The 20,277-nt window shown below is 39.4% G+C and overlaps 1 protein-coding gene across 3 annotated transcripts in view; it reads right to left on the minus strand.

Moving 5' to 3' along the window:
* Positions 1-20,277, minus strand: part of CASP3 (caspase 3) — a 36,899-nt gene that overhangs the window by 10,611 nt on the left and 6,011 nt on the right. Inside the window, exons 2-7 of one of the 3 annotated variants that reach the window (XM_022570954.3) lie at positions 11,008-11,075; positions 9,119-9,243; positions 5,567-5,695; positions 5,013-5,188; positions 4,558-4,678; positions 224-2,884 (exon numbers count right to left, since the gene is read on the minus strand). In XM_022570954.3, the coding sequence (XP_022426662.2) occupies positions 2,661-2,884; positions 4,558-4,678; positions 5,013-5,188; positions 5,567-5,695; positions 9,119-9,243; positions 11,008-11,060 (828 nt within the window). In that variant the 5' untranslated portion in view covers positions 11,061-11,075 and the 3' untranslated portion in view covers positions 224-2,660. Of the gene's footprint in view, positions 1-223; positions 2,885-4,557; positions 4,679-5,012; positions 5,189-5,566; positions 5,696-9,118; positions 9,244-11,007; positions 11,076-20,277 lie in introns of those variants that run through there. The other 2 variants (XM_022570953.3, XM_022570955.2) reach the window with 2 other exon arrangements.

Genomic DNA, 20,277 nt, shown 5'->3' on the forward strand with positions numbered 1-20,277 from the left:
TTCGTATCCTTCCTGGCATCATGGTAACTTTAGAAATGGTCTTCTGAGAGGGACCTGGGAGAAAAGGAAGGCTGCTTATCCTATTCGGTAATTTGCCACCATCTCAAAGTATTTGATTAAAGGGTCCTATTGCATCTTCTCTGGCCCTTCCAAATCAAGCACTTGGTTAAAAATATTTTAATTTCAGTGAGTAGCACATCAGAAACAACAACAAACACTTGAATGTGATGGTAATTTTAAGTTAAAATTTATATTTGGAAATAAAAATTCATAATAACAAATTTTTTATAAAATTGTCACATAGGGGTCTCCCTGGTGGCACAGTGGTTGAGAGTCCACCTGCCGATGCAGGGGACGCAGGTTCGTGCCCCGGTCCGGGAGGATCCCACATGCCGCGGAGCGGCTGGGCCTGTGAGCCATGGCCGCTGAGCCTGCGTGTCCGGAGCCTGTGCCCCACAACGGGAGAGGCCACAACACTGAGAGGCCCGCATACCGCAAAAAAAAAAAAAAAAAAAAAAAAAAATTGTCACACAGGAACACACTTTAAGATACTTCACTGACTTCGAAAAAATTACAGACATAGCCAAAACAAATAGCTTTCATTTATAAACGTGAGTTCCTTTCTTTCAGCAAAAGAAGGCTCACAGGAAATGTCAGACTGAAAAGCAGCGGGATACAGCGATGCAGGGACAGCTCAACATCTCCTCAGCTAGGAGGCTCCTAGTCTGCTGTCCATGGCTCAGGGCCATGCTGCTTCTCCTCTCTGGCCTTCAGTTTCCCTGGGCACCAAAGGAGGGAAGACTGAATGACTGCTAACGTCCTGCATGCCATGGTCCTTTCATTTCAGAGAACCTTATATGATCACAACAGTATAATTCTCCTTTGATTATAAAAGTCAACAAAATACAACTTAACATGCTCAAAAATTTTACTACAAAGAGTGCTATGATTTTTCCCATCCTTGGCAAAGGATGGTTGAGGGCCCATATTATTGGGCCACACTCACCGCTTATGTTGGAAAATGAGGAAATGCTAATGAAATTGTTTTTATGGGCTGACATTCATGGATGGCAGAAAGGGACATTCCAGGAGTCCAGGATTTGCTCTTCGGGAGTACTTCAGCTCCCAAAGCTTGGTGGCTAAGTGCACACGTGGCCACACCCATGTCTGCGTGCCGTCTGTCAAGGTCACTGAGCACTTGTTATCGTTGAAGGGGAATGAGAGACCTCAGGATTTTCCCCCAACAACACTCCGAGCGTCTTGTAAATCATATTCATATTCATACACTTAAGCATTAATTTACATACTTAATTTCTGACAGGCTGACAACTGCAGCCCTTCTCCCCCTTGGTGTAAAGTGAGAAGTGAATTGTTATTCAGTGTATCCAGTACAGTGGTAATGGTGCTAGCTGTATTTTATATAATGTGCTATCTGCAGAAAGGCAGATAAGAATTTAACATCCAATTAAAAGCTGTCATTGAAAAAATTGAAAAAAAAAAGTGCTACAACTTTTATTATGACTCTCACCATCTTTTGAAAATTTCCATTTCAGAAGTTGGATTTGGTTCACTTTCTTGGAGCTTCTTGCCTTGGGAGCATCCTCCATGTACACCTCCATGTACATGAAGAAACTAGCCAGCATTCCTTTTCCTGAAGCCGTAGTCTATGGCTCTGCCTTCATGACATAGGCTGCGCTGTGTCCCTGTTCAGGCTCAAGCCATCTTCTAATTACAAGTGCCCGGCTGATTGATTTACTGTTTCTTCCTCACACCTCACTGTGTATTCTGTAAGTTGTATTTTAGTATGTTCCTATATAATTTCTTCAATTCATGCTGCTATCAGTGTGATCAAAGTTTGAGGTTTTGCATAAGAGCCCTTCAGATACTCTGTGGGAATGCGAGGCCCAGCAGCTGGTGGGAAGAGTTGCATTTCAGCACCTTATAGTCCTAACTCTGTCTCCCTCTATTAATGTTGCATTTAACCTGAGAGAGTCGACTTAGTTTTCTTGCATATTCTCAAGTAAAACATTTAGTTCCTTTTTCAATACTAAACATGATTTTTTTCTTTTTTTTTAAACAACAAGGACATGCTCGGGACAGACATCACAACACCATGTGCTCAGACGGGTGATGTAAAAATACTATTGTCTTGTCTCCAAATACTAATTCTAAGATCAAGGTCTTCAAGCATTTGACCATGCACATGGACCACCAAGTTTGAGGATACATTATTCCACATCATCATGTCTATAGTTTGACAAAAACCAGAACATGTTCTCTGAAACAAGAGCATTGTCAATATCACTGAAACACATTACAGCAATGTTTAAATTCTTCCATAATTCCTTGAAAATTTGTAGCATAGCATAATCACTAAAACTTGCTAATTATGAGAGCTGTTAATTTACAATCATTTCCTCTCATAATGACTGTACCATTATCCATTTTTATTTATTCTTAATTAAATTCAATTTCAACTACCTGATTGTGTTTGAGGTAGCTTCATAGTAGTTTTATTGCTATGAAAGTGACATGTTTCCATGTATCACCTGGGGGATTAGATTAGATTTAAATGAGAGAGGAAAATATAGTTTATCAGTCACACCGTTTCCTCACTTGGCATACAGATTAAAAAAAAAAAACATCCATTTCTTCAGTGATTAAAAATACAGTTCTTTTGTGAGCATAGACACAATACAAGGAATCTGTTTCTTTGCATGAAAAGTAGAATCATTGGAAAAGGACTCGAATTCTATTGCTACCTTTCGGTTAACCCGAGTGAGAATATGCATAAGCTCAAGCTTGTGAGCGTACTGTTTCAGCATTGCACAAAGTGACTGGATGAACCAGGATCCGTCCTTTGAATTTCGCCAGGAATAGTAACCTACAAGGCAAAATGTAACCAAAATATCATGGATATCCAATGTTAGTTGATTTAATAAATTACGACATAATCATGAAGGTAAAAACAAGCATAAGCATCCATAGGTATTATTAGCCATAAAAATAAACAAATAAATAAATAAATAAATGACACCTTTGATTCCGGGGGAAAACAAAACAAAAACCAAATGGGTGCTTTATGTATACCTCTGCTTCGACAAGGAAAAGAGTTGGGGACTAACTTCACCACTGAGTTACTGAGAATTTTACTTCCTGGGCTTCCCTTCCAATAGGGAAGAAAAGGGTAACGTGCAGAAGATGCAAAAGCAAAGAAATGAAAAGGATCATTATAAGTAGCATCGTGTTGCAATCAGATTATTGGCTTATCCAAGAAATAACTTGCTTACATATGCACACACATTTGAGTGGCCTAAATTTGTCTACAGGGCATCTGAATAGAGTATAATAAACACATTATAGTATATTCAAAAGTCCAAAAAGGGGAAATAGTGTATTTATTGTTCTTTTCCCAGATTAACTATTGGATCCATTCCTTTTTTTCAGCTGTGCCGCACGGCTTGTGGGACCTTAGTTCCCCGACCAGGGATCGAACCCAGGCCCATGGCAATGAAAGAACTGAGTCCTAACCACTGGACTGCTGGGGAATTCCCTGGATCCATTGCTTTTAATTTGAAAGTACTTTATCTGGAAAGATGCCTGGGGGTTAAAAGAAGTCACATTGACTATATTTAAAAAGGTAATACTGTTTAAAAATACATTTGCCCTATATTTCCAAACTTTGTGACACCCTTAGTTGTATAAGTAAACAGTTGTATGATCAATAAATATTTATTTATATGATGACACGTATAATACAACCACAAAAAAGTGGAGGTTGATAACCTATTCATAAATCATTTTTAACTCTTATTTTCCCTCATTCCATTTCTACCTGCGCATATGCTATTCAGGCTTATCCTTTCAATTTCCTATCTTCCAAAGAATTCCTGGAAAACACAGTTCTCCCCTATTCCAGGAAGTGGGCAAAGCTCTGACTTGTCCTGTTTTAATACAGTTTCCATGTGGTATCAAGTTCATGAATGACACTATGTAAGTATGCTTTCCTATAGATGCATATTTTCTAGCCCAACTTTGCTAAAGACAACTTTTTGAGACTTGTCTGTGGTTAAGGTACCCTAAAATACAGACAAGTTGGCTTTTTAAAAAAAAATTTATTTATTTACTTATTTTGGCTGAGTTGGGTCTTCGTTGCTACGTGCAGGCTTTCTCTAGTTGCAGCGAGCGGGGGCTACTCTTTGCCGTGGTGCGCAGGCTTCTCACTGCGGTGGCCTCTCCGGCCGCGGAGCACGGGCTCTAGGCGTGCAGGCTTCAATAGTTGTGGCACGTGGGCTCAGTAGTTATGGCTCACGGGCTCTAGAGCGCAGGCTCAGCAGTTGTTGCACACGGGCCTAGCTGCTCTGCGGCATGTGGGATCTTCCTGGATCAGGGCTCGAACCCGTGTCCCCTGCATTGGCAGGCGGACTCCCAACCACTGCACCACCAGGGGAGCCCCAAGTTGGCTTTTTATGGATATCAAAATCATGACAGCCTGTGGAACACACTCTTCATTGTTTAAAATCTACATATAACATTCAGTATTAGTAAGTTTCTTACCAGGTGCTGTAGAATATGCATACAAGAAGTCCGCCTCAACCGGTATTTTCTGACAGGCCATGTCATCCTCAACACCACTGTCTGTCTCAATACCACAGTCCAGTTCTGTGCCTCGGCAAGCCTAGAGGTTAGAAAATAAACATTTATTTAAAGAGTTAAAAAAAAGAAAAGAAACTAAACATTTGTTTTAAAAAATATGTGTGTACATGTACAACTGTTATTTCTAAGAAATGCAAAGGATCTGTAAAAATTGATGTTAATTATGCAGAATCCTTTTGCTAGAAGTCTAAAATTAAAATTTATTCTCTATCTCCTAAGTGGTAGTTTAAATAAACAAAAAACTAACAATAGTTCAGTAGCTTCAGGGAAAAAAATAAATTTTTTTGATAATCCGCAATTGAGTAAATTAATCCCTAATGAATCCTCAATAACCAGGTTGCTCAGTTATATATTACCTGAATAACGAAAAGTTTAGGTTTGCCAGTTAGGCTTATACAACAATCCCCTCTGAAGAAACCTGTTAATTTTTTCAGATCGACAGGTCCATTTGTTCCAAAAATTTTTCCTTCCTCGCCATGGCTTAGAAGCACGCAAATAAAACTGCTCCTTTTGCTATGATCTTCTTTAGAAACTGGGAAAACGTTCACAAACAAGAAAAACCATCAGAAAACCAATGCAATTTTATTCAACCATTTCATATGCACTGTATGGGAATAAGATGAAGAAACCTGAGAACAGAACTAAGAGATCATGTAAACCCAGCTTAGGGCAGAGCAACACACCTCAAACCACTCTAGTGAGTTGGTATGAATAACTTGTTTTACTTACATAAAATATGTAGAGTAAAAAAAATATATATATATATATATAGAGAGAGAGAGAGAGAGAGAGAGTAGGATTGTGTACAGTTTAGTTCCAGTTCTCATGCTTTACTTTTATATGTGTATAATTACAGCTAGATTGTAACATAAATTGGACAACGAAGATCATTCTTTTCATTATTTCTTACCACTGTACATTAATTCCAAAATTTCTTCACATGTAAGATCATTTTTATTCCTAACTTCGTATTTCAAGTTCGTGAAGGTTTCCCAGAGGTTTGCTGCATCTACGTCTGTACCAGACCGACATGCCATCCCTTGAACAGAAAAAGTTACTTTTAGTTGCATTAAAAAAAAAAAATTTGACTTAACCTGGTGGCACAGTGGTTAAGAATCCGCCTGCCAGTGCAGGGGATACGGGTTTGAGCCCTGGTCTGGGAAGATCCCACATGTCACGGAGCAACTAAGTCTGTGCACCACAACTACTGAGCCTGTGCTCTAGAGCCCGCGAGCCGCTACTGAGCCCACATGCTGCAACTACTGAAGCCCGCGTGCCTAGAGCCCGTGCTCCTCAACATGAGAAGCCCGTGCACCACAACTAGAGTAAGCTCGTGTGCAGCAACGAAGACCCAGTGCAGCCAAAAATAAAAAATATATAAAAATAAATTTAAAAAAGACCCATAAATTGCTTTGAAATGAACTATTCAGTGATTCACACAAGCTACAGTAAACTCTTCCTTGCAAATGCTAAGAAAATTCAATATTCTGATCGTGGTGACACAAAGTCTCTTTCATTTCTTAGCATATAAGACACTTCATAACATAAACTGTTATAGTGTTACAGTCACAAAGACGTCTTTCACAGCTGCTTAGATAGTGAAAAACAAACTTAAATGCCTAACAAGAGAGGTTTGGTTAAATAAATTAAAAGTCATTTATATAATGGGATACTATACTGCCACTGAAATTTTGTAGACAAAATTTTGCCATGGGAAAATGGTCACTTAAAAAGCATAGGATCCTACTTTAAAGAAAAAATTATAAGTATATATATATATATACACACACAAACACACATACATATTGTACATACACAAACACACATATACCACCACACACACATATGTATCAATACACACCTCACAAACTCAGAGGAACTATTTCTTTGATTTCAAGTTCCCAACAATTCTAAGATACATTAGTACTTTCATAACACCTTTTCAGGAAAAACCCCACAAACCACTAGCCACTTTAGCACGGTTCATCAGCCATTCTGCTCTGCGTGGTCTCCATTAAGCCCTCTAACCACCATGAGACCGTTATCATGACTGGCTTCATTTGCACAGATGTGGGAGCACAGAGGAGTCCAGGAACTTGAACAAAGTACTGAAGCTGGTGAGCGGACTGTACCCAGGAGTCCTGGGCTTTCCTCATGCCTTTACAGCGCCGTCCACATACACGTACGGATTGACTGAACAGTGAATTCAGATTTAAAAATCCTAAAGTGCTGCAGGGGGAGGGCACACATTGAGTAAACTTAACACAGATGCATAGAAAAAAGACTAGATGTTTCTAGCTCCAAATTATCGTTGATTATCTGAGCAGTGTGATTAGGCGTGATTTCAATTTTTCTTTTGCTAATCTGTAATTTCTGAAATGTATATTATGGCCATATATTATTTTTATAAAATTAAAGTAAGCTCATCAAGGTTTTGACATTGGAAAGGCTGAGGACACCATGCAGCTGTGTGACAAGGTGACTGAACTCTGGTCCTGGTTTGTGAGCCACTTAGTAGTTGAACAAAAAATACCAGGCTGTCAGAGGTGGCTGTGAGAACCTGATCTTCAAATTTCAAAGCAGAAAAGGGGCTCACTCTAAGGCTAAAGCCAGACTACAGGCCTAAGTATTTTTGGGGGGAGAGTAGAACAATTTTCCCCCTCCCCCTTTAAAGATAAGTACTCGGGATGTACTAGAGATACAACATACAATGTGATAAACATAATTAACACTGTTGTATGTTATATATGAAAGTTGTTAAGAGAGGAAATCCTAAGAGTTCTCATCACAAGGAAAAAAGCTTTTTTCTAGTTCTTTAATGTTGTATCTATTGGAGTTGATGGACGTTCACTAAACTTATTGTGATAATCATTTCATGATCTATGGAAATCGAATCATTATGCTGTACACCTTAAACTTATAAGTGCTGTGTGTAAATTATATCTCAATAAAACTGGACGGAAAAAAAACTCCAATAAGTTCAACAATGTAAAATTCTATGGGACGAGGGCATTATAACTAGCAACGTGAGGCAGAATACCTAACGGTTGAAGGTTGTATCTCAACTTAGAGCCGAAAGCAATACAAATGGTGCCATTCAGGTTTAGACACTCATTTTCAACTACTTTTTCCTCACTCCTTATAATGAATCTAACATCAAATCCAGCTTATCTTTCCAGTGTAACCTGGCTTCTTTCCCTTTTCACCAGCACTCTGGTAGATAGCCTCCTAAACTGAATCAGCAGATTCTAGTTTCTTTAACTAAAATTAATTCTAATACAATTAATATGCAAATTCAAAGAATTATCAGAGCACCAATTTAAAAATGAAAAATGAAGAAACAGCCAGAGTGTTCATTCATATGGTAAATTATGCAAGTCAAGTGAACATTATATTTAGGGAATGGAATATTATATAATCATTAAAATAACAGATATGAAAATGATACAGCAACACAAAAAATGCTTATATTACATTAAATGGAACAAGCAAATACAATATTGCTTACTATTATGGATAAAATTAAGCTTTGAAAGAAACTGTCAAGGAAAAAATATCAAGTAATACAGTAAGATGTTAAATAGCTTTTTAGGATCGTGAGGGATTTTATTTTTTACATTCTCTTAAAAAAAACCTCTGAAAGTATTATTAGATTCAAGCCATACATAGTATAGAGACTGAGAACGGGATCTGGTGATCAGGCTATGGTGAACCTAACAGCAACTTCTACAGAGCGGTTGAGGTAGAAACAGAGAAAACAGAATCAAAGGGATGGAAGGAAGTGAAGATGGCAAGTTTAAAGTACGTGTTTTTAAGATTTAGGGAAGGAGACAAAAATCAGATCAAAGCTTAAGAGGCAGCAGGGTAAAAGAAAGGTCTCTTTAAGGTTGGGGAGTCTGTCTTCTTTTCAGGGGAAGAAGAGAAAGTCAACAGAATGAATGAAGGCACAGGTGAAGTGGCACAGAAAGTGGATTCAGAGCACCAACGCTGAGTCCCAGTTCTGCTACTAAATCATCTGTGGGACTCTGTGCAAGGATTTTTAACCTTTCGGCATCTAATGGTGGTTAGTTTTCAGGTGTGCTCTAAGAATTAAACAAGACAATTTCTGTGAGGTGCCTTGCACAGTTCCTGGAATGGAAAAATACTTCTACTTACTATTTGTTGAGATCCTTCCATTAACATGAAAGAGGGAGCAGGAAGATAAAGAAGCAAGGGTTACACCGAAGTCAGGGCAGAAGAGATAAACATACAGATAGAAGAGGGAGAGATATTGATGATGGGTAGAAGATTAAGAGTTCATGTTGAATTGTAGGACCCATAGGGTCCCGCTCTATCTCTACTTCATGGCTATTCTGTGTCATTAGTTTACTAAATAATAACATCAATTCTGTTTTTTATACTACACCAAATATAAATGGTACAAATACTTGTAAAGGATTAAAAACTATCTTATGATACATACCAGTACTTTCATGAAAGTTCTTATTATTAATTATTATACATAAACCCCTTTCAGGATAATCCATTTTGTAACTATAGTCCAAGGATATTCCAGAGTCCATTGATTTGCTTCCATGTAAGATCTTTCTGTTTGGAAATCAAACAACAGTTTACAAAGAGAGAAATGACCAATGCTGCTGTTCACATTGACACAACTTCTCTAACACATAGGAACAGTTAACGTTTGTTGAATATAATATGCCAGGTTGTGTGCAACAGGCTTTCCCTCACTAAAATTTCACAAAAACCCATTTCACAGATGAGGAAGTGACCACTATGAGGCTGATGGTTATGCAGATACAGTGTCAGACCCAAGGCTGAAAGCATCTGTTGAACTTCAGAGTTCAGACTTTTAATCTCTGTATTTTGCTTTCCTCTAAATTTTATTAAAATTTCATCAAATTCATTTTATACTTAAATTTTTTTAAACTTTCTAAAATATTTTATCCTTCAAGGTAAGAGTGAAATCATAAAAATTACCCTGAAATGATAGGGAAACCAACAAAAGGCAACTATGACTCAAAACACAATATTTATCACAATTCCTAAATTGTTCCTTAAACCCTGTGCACTGAACATACTAATAATTTATTGCTACATAGAATCACTGTTGTAAATAATTGAAAATACTTGTCTAAAGGTCACTTATCCAAAAACCTCTGTTATCTAGACCAGGGTCAATAAACTTTTTCTCAAAGCGCCAAATATTAAGTATTTTAGGCTGGCTGGCTGCCTGTACAGACTCTGTTGCAGCCCACTCCATCCAGCTGGTGGAAGTCGCCCAGGACAATATGTAAACGAATGGGTGTGGCTATGCTTCAATAAAACTTGACCAAAACAGTCTGCAAACCTGATCCTTGACCTGGACCAGGAATCAGGAAACAACAGCAAAAAACTGATACCTAACGTCCATGTACCCACACACTCAACCTGGGAGTATTTCACATTATATGCAATTCTAAAAATACTGTTGGAAAAGGATAGTAAATTACTACCTTTTAAAATAGTAAATTATGTTCTGTATGATAGGAAAAGGTAGGAAAATGTGTAAATCAGTTTAAAAGGGTTTAAAAAAAGGCAAGAAACCTCTAAAATGAGACTGCCTTTCAAAAGGTTAATTTCTAGGCAAATTCCTTTGCTAAACAAATATTGCAAAAATCTTTATTGGTAACCTGTTAATAGCTCTGCTGTAACAGTATTGTTTAGTACTAAAATTAGTTTATAATTCCCTGGGTGGTCCAGAATAATAATACTGGACCCCAGAAATAAACTTTTAGAATTAAATGTACCACAAGAGATCCCAAATGGATAATAACAGACATGAATTAAGAGTGTTTGAGTTCTATCTTTTCCCTTTCTCCATCTGCTGGTTATTGGAAGCATTAATGAGCAGAATATTCCAAAAAGGAAGACGGAGACAAAGGGTAAAAGATAATCTATAACCAGGCAATTCTTCCCCAGACTGAGAACTGGCATTTTATTTTAGCCTTAAAACTCACAAATAAACAGGAGGCCAAAAAACTCCCCCAAACACGAACCTCTCATCCTGCACAGAGATTCGGAGGGTGCCTCTGCCTCTCCTGGGTCATCCTTCTGCTACTAAGGCAGGGTTTCTGACAACACGTCAGGCACCCTCCCACCTCCCCGCAGTTCCGTGAAAGTTTTATTTTAAGGAGGAGATTCAGAGAGGATAATTTAACATGTGTATAGCCATGCAGCTGTCACAGGAGGTAGGAAGTCATCTGGGCCTCTCTGGCTTGAAAGCCCATATTCTTTCTGCTTCCTCAAAGTTTGCTGTACTACATACACCCATCTTTCTCTGCTTGTATGAGACTCCATTTAAATACTCACGTCTCTGAAGTTTTAATGGATTTTGAATCCACTGAATTTTCATTGTTCTCCATGGATACTTTTATTAACTAGAATATAAAGAAAATAGATGTTAATCAAAATCAGTCATTATAAGATCACTGCATTAATTATTCCAATGATTATGTCTCTAAATAAACACACTATACGAATATTTTCATATTAGCAGTACCATCACTCTCCCAGCTTCACCTCTACCGTTCAAGGCTTCTGTGAGTCAAACCTGAGAACAATCCTTTGTAAAGGTATGTATAAGGTCGCCCATTTCTCTCTTTCGTTTTTAATTGAGCTATGAAGTACACATAGTGCACAGATAGGAAGTGTGCAGCCTGATACATTTTTACATTTGGATACCCCACCAGATCAAGATACACACGGCAACTTGTTTCTATTACAACAGATCTGGTCATTGGTAAGAACTCTGCCTTCCAACTCAATGCAGTTAAAACAAAAACCGAAAACGGTATACCTCACATAACACTATTCTACGATGCTTGGATTCCCAAGAGATTCAGCACCAGGAAGTTCCAAACCTCCACATAATCTTTACTCTTAAACTAGACATGAAAATCCCACTTTCTCATTTAAGGTGGTGGACCGGCTTTAGGAAACCTGGAAGTAAAAACTAAAGTTCCTGCTTTCATTCTTCTGTCAGACAATTCTGTTTACCTCCCACAGTGAGTGAGTCCTTCTAATCAAGGCAGCTCTCACTTACAGTGCATTTATTATACAGCAGGTACTGTGCTAGGCATCTTATCTTTTATTTTCCCAACAATCTGAAAAGTCAGGAAACCCAACTCCTAGTGATTAGGTGGCTTTGTCCACAGACGCAAAGCTTAGTGATGGAGGCCCCCTTCTTCCCACTCTTCCCTACTGCCTCTGAAGAAGCCAGTTCCTTACTACCTGTCTGGAGTTCTACCATGTCTTCTCTAGCTTCCCCAAAGCAAAGGTACTTCTATGGCAATCTGCCTCCCTAAATAAAGAATACAGAAAAACAAGGACAAAAATTTTTTCTCCAGCCTCTAGAAGTCCTGCCTATCTCAAAAATTCCAATCAAAATAGAACTTTTAACCTAACTCCCACGCTAAAATCAGAAATCTTAAAAGAATACACACCCCGTCAACAGGACTCACTCAACCACAAAAGCCTTTACAGAAAGTCCTAGGCTCCCTCCCCCTTTTTAAATTTAAATTTTTAAAACTGTGATAAAATATACATAAAAATCTATCATTTTAACCATTTTTAAGTGTACAGTTCAGTGACATTAAGGACAGTCACAGTGTTGTATAAACATCACCACCATCCATTTCCAGAACTTTTTTATCTTCCCACACCTCCCCATTACCGAAGTCCCCCCTTTTAAGGTCTCTTGAAAGTTAAGGAGACATCTCTTCTCTTCTCCAAAGCTCAGTTCCTTCCTCCTCTGTCCCTAAGTACTGTGTGCACCTATCGTGGGGGAAGATGGAGAAAAAAATATGGAGAGGAAGTGTCACCATTTTGGAACCACCGAAGGGGATAGCGTTTCACCTTCTCTCAAAGTCAGTCTTTGCTGTGCATTTCTACAAAAGCTCTTTGCTTTTCTATCATCTTACTTCCTGCAGTTTTTCTAGAAAACTAAGGCAGGATGCTGTGTACAACTGGGATGAACCATCTTGCAGTCAATAAGCAAATACTTCGTGAGCACGTGCTTTGTGCCAGGTGCCATTCTAGGCTCTAGGACAGAGTGGAAGACAAAACAAAATTCCTACCTTCAAGAAACTTTCATTCTAGAGAGGAAGAATAATTACAGATAATAAGATTTCAGATACTGATAGGGGCTATGAAGAAAACAAAATAGGGTAGAGTAATAGAGAGACTGGTAGTGTGAGCTACTTTAGCTGAGGAGGCTGGGAAAGCCATCTCTGAGGTGACACTGACAGAAAGAGCTAAATGACATAGAGGCCACCTAGAAAGGCTGCCTTGCTGGGGAAACGTCCGGCAGGTACAAAGGCCCTGAAAGAGTTTCGTGTATTCAAGGTGCAGAAAAGAAAACCAGTTCGATTAGTGCATGGAAAAGGAAGGGAAGGAGTGAAGGGAATTGAAGTGGGAAAGGCAAGATCATATAGGGCCTCAGGAGCCAAGAGGAGCTTTGATTCTATCCTTGTTGCAAGAAGGAGAAACCATTGGAGTGCTTGAAGCAGAGGAGGGACAGCATGCTTTAAAAAGATCACTCTGGGGCTTCCCTGGTGGCGCAGTGGTTGAGAGTCCGCCTGCCGATGCAGGGGACACGGGTTCGTGCCCCGGTCCCGGAAGATCCCACATGCCGCGGAGCGGCTGGGCCCGTGAGCCATGGCCCCTGAGCCTGCGCGTCCGGAGCCTGTGCTCCGCGACGGGAGAAGCCGCAACAGTGAGAGGCCCGCATACCGCAAAAAAAAAAAAAAATCACTCTGGCTGCTGAGTGGAGAATCCACTGCGGAAGCACAGAGGCCAGTGAGAAGCCCTCTGGAATAGTCCCGGAAAGAGATGATAAAGTTTGGACTATAGTTAAATAGTGGATATAGGTAATTAAGAGTCTGCAACTTGGGGAGAGAGCAGGGCTGGAGATATACTGGGGCACTCTGATGATTAGAGGGTTACTGGAGGAAGTGGAGCCAGCAGGAGACTAAAAAGAAGTGAGTGAAACAGGTGGAAATCAGGTAGCTGGGGTGTACCAAAATATGCAGAAGCCTTCCAAAGAGTGTTTGATCATTTCAGATCTTGCTAAGAGGTCATTTCAGATGACGACAGAGACCATTAGCTTTGGCAAGAAAGTAATGGGCATAGTGGGGATTGTCAGGAAAAATTGTCCCAGACTTGGAAATGGGTGAAAGAAATTACTGGATGTTATTTCAGGGTGGTACTAGGCATTGGCTAGAGAAAGCTTGGGGATTATCTGATTTTACAGGGTGTCTTTTTTTTCCATTTTAAGACTTTATTATTAAAAAAAAATTTTTTTTGGAGTATAGTTGATTTACAATATTATGTTAGTTTCAAGTGTACAGCAAAGTGAATCAGTTATACGTATACATATATCCATTCTTTTTTAGATTCTTTTCCCATATAGGCCATTACAGAGTATTGAGTAGGGTTCCCTGTGCTATACAGTAGGTCCTCACTAGTTGTCTCTATATAGTAGTATATATATGTCAATCCCAATCTCCTATTTCTCCCTCCCCTAACCCATAACCATGTTTGTTTTCTATACCTGTGACTCTATTTCTGATTTGTAGATAGGTTCATTGGTATAGGGTGTCCTCTTTTCACTGACCTTCTCCTGACTAGACTACTTTACAACTTTGTAGGAAGTTAAGCCACAAAAAAAAGGAAGCCAGGCAGATGATTCTTATTGGTAGCAATGAAAACAAGTTTTGTCTTGTAATGATGTAACGGGTTTGCAACTTGTAGAAAAGATGACCCTCCCAAATTACACTTTATTGCCTTATAGGGTATTAACTAGTTTTGCTTCTATTAGCAAATTCATTTCATCGTACCCAACCATTTACATCTATGTTTATTGTTCAAAGTCTCCTTTGAACTGGTCTTAACAACGGACTGGTTCTATTATCAATTAATTGAATAAAATGTTTGACATATTTTATATTTACACAACAGTCAAGTTTCATACTTTTTGAAAAGTATACTTTAAAAGGATCAATGTTGCTGCAATGGGTTGAGGAGAAAATGGGAAAAGAAAAATGAGTAAAGACAACAAAAGTGAGTCAGCATAGTTTTACCATGAAGGGGCAAGGAGAGGGGATGGTAGCTGAAAGGGGACCAGGGGTAGAGGACATTTCTTGTTTGGCTTGGTTTTAAAGATGAGCCATTTAAAGCATGATTTTATGCTGATGAGAATGATCCATAGAAAGTGAGAAATTAATAAGGCAAGAGGAGAAAAAGAGTGAAGTTCTTGGAGGGATGAGGGGGGTCTGTGAATCTAGCTCACATATGGGGAAGTATTAGCCTCAGAAAAGAACAAGTGAGGGCTCATCCACTATAATAACGCAAGGAAGACAAATTATTTGGGCACAACGTATGAAGGCTGGTGAACTGGACGCAAGGAGGATGAGGCACTTCTCACGTGATGGCACCCATTTTCTCTCTGTTTAGAAGAGACAACTTTGAGACAAAAATCCCCAAATGTCTTAACTATACCTTCATGAGTACTTACGCGTGCATTTTACCAAGTAATACAAAAACTCATCATGCATACGTCTAGCAAAGCTGTGTGAGACAGGCATTCCCAGACATGAATAGAAGGGACATAAATTGGTATCACCTCCCGAAACATGTCCCTCCTACACTCCTCAATAAAAGGCTTGACATCTGCTCTAGGAAACTTACACTTCTAAGAATGCAGCCTAAGGAAATAACTCTAAGGATGAGGGAGAGGAGGGAAGGGGAAGGATATGTATTACTCATCAAAATATTGAAAATCTGTGCAGAGAAATAGTGAAGTCATGGTGTATCCAATACACTGGTTCTACAGTATCTTTACCTTTTAACCTGTTTATTAACAGTGGCTATCTCTGCGTGATGGGACCACTGGCAACTTAGTTACTCCTTAATATTTTTCATATTTTCTATTTTTTCTATAATGTCTACTTTTTTTAAGTTAGGAAACTGTAGTAAACATTATTTTATAAAATAATATCCTCCAACAATGGTAGACTATGCCAACCAGTATCGTGTTAGCCAGTTTCAACTCTCAGCCCTGTTTCAAGAGCGATAAAAATAGTGGTACTTTACTACTATGAAAGCAGCAGCCCTTCCTTGACTGCTGTGTACCACGTCCCAGTCTATCTCTCTTTCTCTTCTTCTTTTGTATGTATAATAAACACATAATAGGCACATAGAAATCTCAAACTTCCTTCAACCATAAATACGGAGGCCAACTTGCCCCAACACAAGTCAAAATAATTATCCATCCATGGTTGAAAAACAAAGTTGTTAATTTGACTAATTGAGAGAACAATACAGGTTGGCTAACAATTCTGGAAATGCAGGCAGATACATAATAAATGGTTTATTGGCATTATATTATAATCCATGAGAAAATAGTGTTATTTATGTTTCAAGACTTTCTGGCCAGCCTGTGGAAAATCTGGAGTGAAAACACAGTGGGATGGGAAAAAAGACAATAAAATTTCTGAAGGTGAACCCAGAGCTCCTGCCAGTGTCTTTCTGGTCCCAGGGTTTTGCCTCAAATTGGCGCTTTGAATGAGTCTGCCAAATGCAGGGTGCACAGTAGCTGTTCAGGAACCCCGAAAGGCTGCTATGTTCCCACCAATGATCAAGGGCATAAGACGTCTTACCAAACACTTCTGCAACAGCGCAGTGATTCTTGGACTGAAATATTAACTTCTAACAATCTTTTATTTCTTGCCAACAATAAAGCTGTGGGACAAAGCGATTCTATCCTTATGACCGGTAATAGAAAGTTTAGATTTAAATAGTGGCAAGCTTTCCAGAATTTTAAAATACAGTTCACTCTTGAACAACTCAGGTTTGAACTGTACAGGTCCACTTACACATGGATTTTTTTTTTTTAAACATGTGGATTTTTAAAAGTAGCAAATACTATATCACTACACCATCTGAGGTTAGCTGAATCCATGGATACAGAACCATGGCTATGGAGTGCCAACTAAAAATTATACACTCGCATTTTCGACTATAGGGAGGGTCCCCTAACCCCTCCTTGCTCAAGAGTCAATTGCATTTGGCTTCTTGGTTCATACCAAGGTTAAGATGTAACCTAGGGCTTCCCTGGTGGCACAGTGGTTAAGAATCCGCCTGCCAAGGCTGGGGACACGGGTTCGCGCCCTGGTCCGGGAAGATCCCACATGCCGCCAAGCAACGAAGCCCGTGCGCCACAACTACTGAGCCGGCGCTCTAGAGCCCGCGAGCCACAACTACGGAGCCCGTGTGCCACAACTACTGAAGCCTGCGTGCCTAGAGCCCGTGCTCTGCAAGAAGAGAAGCCACCGCAATGAGAAGCCCGCGCACCGCAATGAAGAGTAGCCCCCGCTCGCCACAACTAGAGAAAGCCCGCGCGCAGCAACAAAGACCCAACACAGCCAAAAAAAAAAAAAAAAAAAAGATGTAACCTAAATATAAGGTGACTTTCAAGTAGTCATTTCCTTTTCATACATTTAATCAACTTTCTTTAACCAAATCATTCTTTTTTTTTTTTTTTTTTTGCGGTACATGGGCCTCTCACTGGTGTGGCCTCTCGTGTTGTGGAGCACAGGCTCCGGACGCGCAGGCTAAGCGGCCATGGCTCACGGGCCCAGCCGCTCCGCGGCATGTGGGATCTTCCCGGACCGGGGCACGATCTTCCCGGACCGGGGCACGAACCCGTGTCCCCTGCATTGGCAGGCGGACTCTCAACCACTGCGCCACCAGGGAGGCCCTAAGCAAATCATTCTTAAAAGTTAAAAACGATTCATCTTGATTAGCCTTAATACAAGTAATTGTAATTAATAATTTCCAATATTAGACATCAAATAGACAATTTTGTTTCAGTAAGGTACTTGATGGCTGAAAGAAAAAAAAATTTGAATTTTTTAAGACTAGTATTTAAAACAGTTTCTATCTGATAAGGATTTCTCAGGAACAAATACTATGACGTATTTTGTTCCCTTTTTTTAAAATTTTTTTTAACCAATGATGACGACTTTATGAAGTCATGTGGCAGGGTCAACAAACAAACTCACACTTTTTCATAAACAAGAAATAAACCCCTTCCTTTAAAGTCTTTCACAGAATCGCACCTGATCCACCATGCCAGAATTAATCTCTTCCACCTATATATTTACTTAGCATGTAATTAGAACCCTTCTTGTATTTTCATTTTATCCTGTTTTGGATTTTTTTAAATTAATTAATTAATTTATTTTTGGCTGCACTGGGTCTTCGTTGCTGTGCACGGGCTTTCTCTAGTTGCAGTGAGCAGGGGCTACTCTTCATTGCAGTGCATGGGCTTCTCATTGCGGTGGCTTCTCTTCTTGGGGAGCACGGGCTCTAGGCCCTTGGACTTCAGTAGTTGTGGTGCACGGGCCTAGTTGCTCCGTGACATGTGGGATCTTCCCGGACCAGGGCTCGAACCCGTGTCCCTTGCACTGGCAGACGGATTCTTAACTACTGTGCCACCAGGGAAGTCCTGGATTGCTTTTTATGTGTATTTGTTACTCTCATAACACCATGACATAATGATGGTTTTTCCTCTCTCAATTCCACCAGTAAGCAAGTAGCATGCTATATTCTGGTCCCACTGGATTCTTTGAACGGTTTAAAAATAATTTTCTCTCAGGGTCTTCACACTTGCTATTCCCACTACCTGGAATACTAGTCTCACCGATATATTATGTTATATAATATTATATAAGATAATATGATTTATTTCACTCGGGTCTCTATTGAAAGGTCACCTCTCCCAAATGTCTTCCCTCATCCTATTTCACTTTCTTTACTCCGCTGATATGCAATCAACAAGGATCCTGGAGCAGAAATCTTGAGGAATTGGTGAGACAGAAAGTAGGAAATATCAGGGAAAGATTCCTGAGGTGACAGGAATGATTTTGGGAAATTGAGCTGAGAGAACATTAGAAGTGGAATAGAAGTGGGTAGAAGTGGAAGGAAGGAGAATTTTAGGGTCATCTCTTGGTGAGCTGCATTTGGAGCAGTTGAGGGATTGTCCCTTTCTTTTCTTATGGTTGGCTGAATAGTGAGTAGTCAGAGTATTTCCCCGCAGGTTTTAAGGAATAAAAGTGTAATTGAAACCTGGTAAACAGAGTACCCACATTAGCAAATAACACAAACTGGAGTTTGGCATCCAACTTGTTTGCCAAACCCAACTGATTTGGCACCTAAACTCCGAAGATAAGTCCAGCCATCCCAGTGTCCCATCACAAGCAACACAGGCAGACAGAAAAAGGGAATAACCAAGAAATCATTGACTGTTCAAGCAAAACTGACACCATGAAAGAGACACCAAACTCAACAAAAATATTAAAACAAACAGAAAAAGAAGTAATTATGAGTTTTTCTGAGCCTACTGTGTGTAATTTATAAACTAGAAACACTGGAAATCAGCGAGAAGGCAGATAATGACTAGAACAAAAAAGTCATTGCTCAGTTTTGGGTTTCAAAAGAGAGATTTAAATTCCAAACTGAGACAATGGTTTGAAAGCCAAACACATTTGACTTTAGTTGAAAGAAAAGGTTGTCTGCTGCCAGTGTCCCTGTCCTCACGGTGAGACACAGCCGCGCCCCGCCTCTGCAGGAGACCCTCCACCACTAGCAGGTAGGTCTGGCTCAGTCTCCTATGGGGTCACTGCTCCTTCCCCTGGGTCCTGATGTGCGCGCTACTTTGTGTGTGCCCTTCAAGAGCGGAGTCTCTGTTTCACCCAGTCCTGTCAGTTGACCTTCATTTACTACGGAAAATTTATATAATGATAAAATCCTCACTGCATCAGACTTGCTCACATTTGCTTTCTGCTTGTCACCATCTGCTTTTCCCACGTGAAAGCACCAAATCCACACGCTTGGGAGCAGAGCTTTGGTTCCTGCAGAACTTACTTAAGAGTGACACTCAGCATTACCTCACCTCCATTAGCTAATGCCTGGCTGAATATAAGTTATTCTGGACATGGTGATCTCATCTCAGAAGGATAAAAAAAATTGTCCCCCAAGGGAAAAAAATGCCCTATATGATGATGAGAGTTTAAGTTCTTAGAACACTTTCATTTGACAAACCACAAATAGGAAAATATACAATAGGGCTTAAAAAATATAGTGTGTGTGTGTGTGTGTGTGTGTGTGTGTGTATGATGAATTACTACTCAGCCAGAAAAAAGAAAGAAATTTTGAATAAATCCATAGAAACAGAAAGTAAATTAGTGGTTGCCTAAGTTTAGGGGTTTGGATAGAAATTGGGGATGACTGCTGATGGTTAGGAGGTTTCTTGGGGTGATAAAAATGTTCTAAAATTGATTGTGGTGATGGATACATTACTCTGTGAATACACTAAAAACCACTGAATTCTATAGTTTAAATTGATAAACTGTATAGTATGTGAACTATGTCTTAATAAAGCTATTTAAAAAGTAAAAAAAAAAAATAATAAAAATAACAAATATATTGTAGCACCGCAATGGACTTAACGCTAATTGTTTCTTACTGTACTGAGTATGTAATTCTTTCCATCAATTCAGGATGCTGATGATAATAAAT

The sequence above is a fragment of the Delphinapterus leucas genome, chromosome 21, assembly GCF_059928025.1.
Source record: "Delphinapterus leucas isolate spDelLeu-1000000601 "Yukka" chromosome 21, BTC_Dleu_Yukka2, whole genome shotgun sequence".
In the NCBI taxonomy this organism is placed as follows: domain Eukaryota; kingdom Metazoa; phylum Chordata; class Mammalia; order Artiodactyla; family Monodontidae; genus Delphinapterus; species Delphinapterus leucas.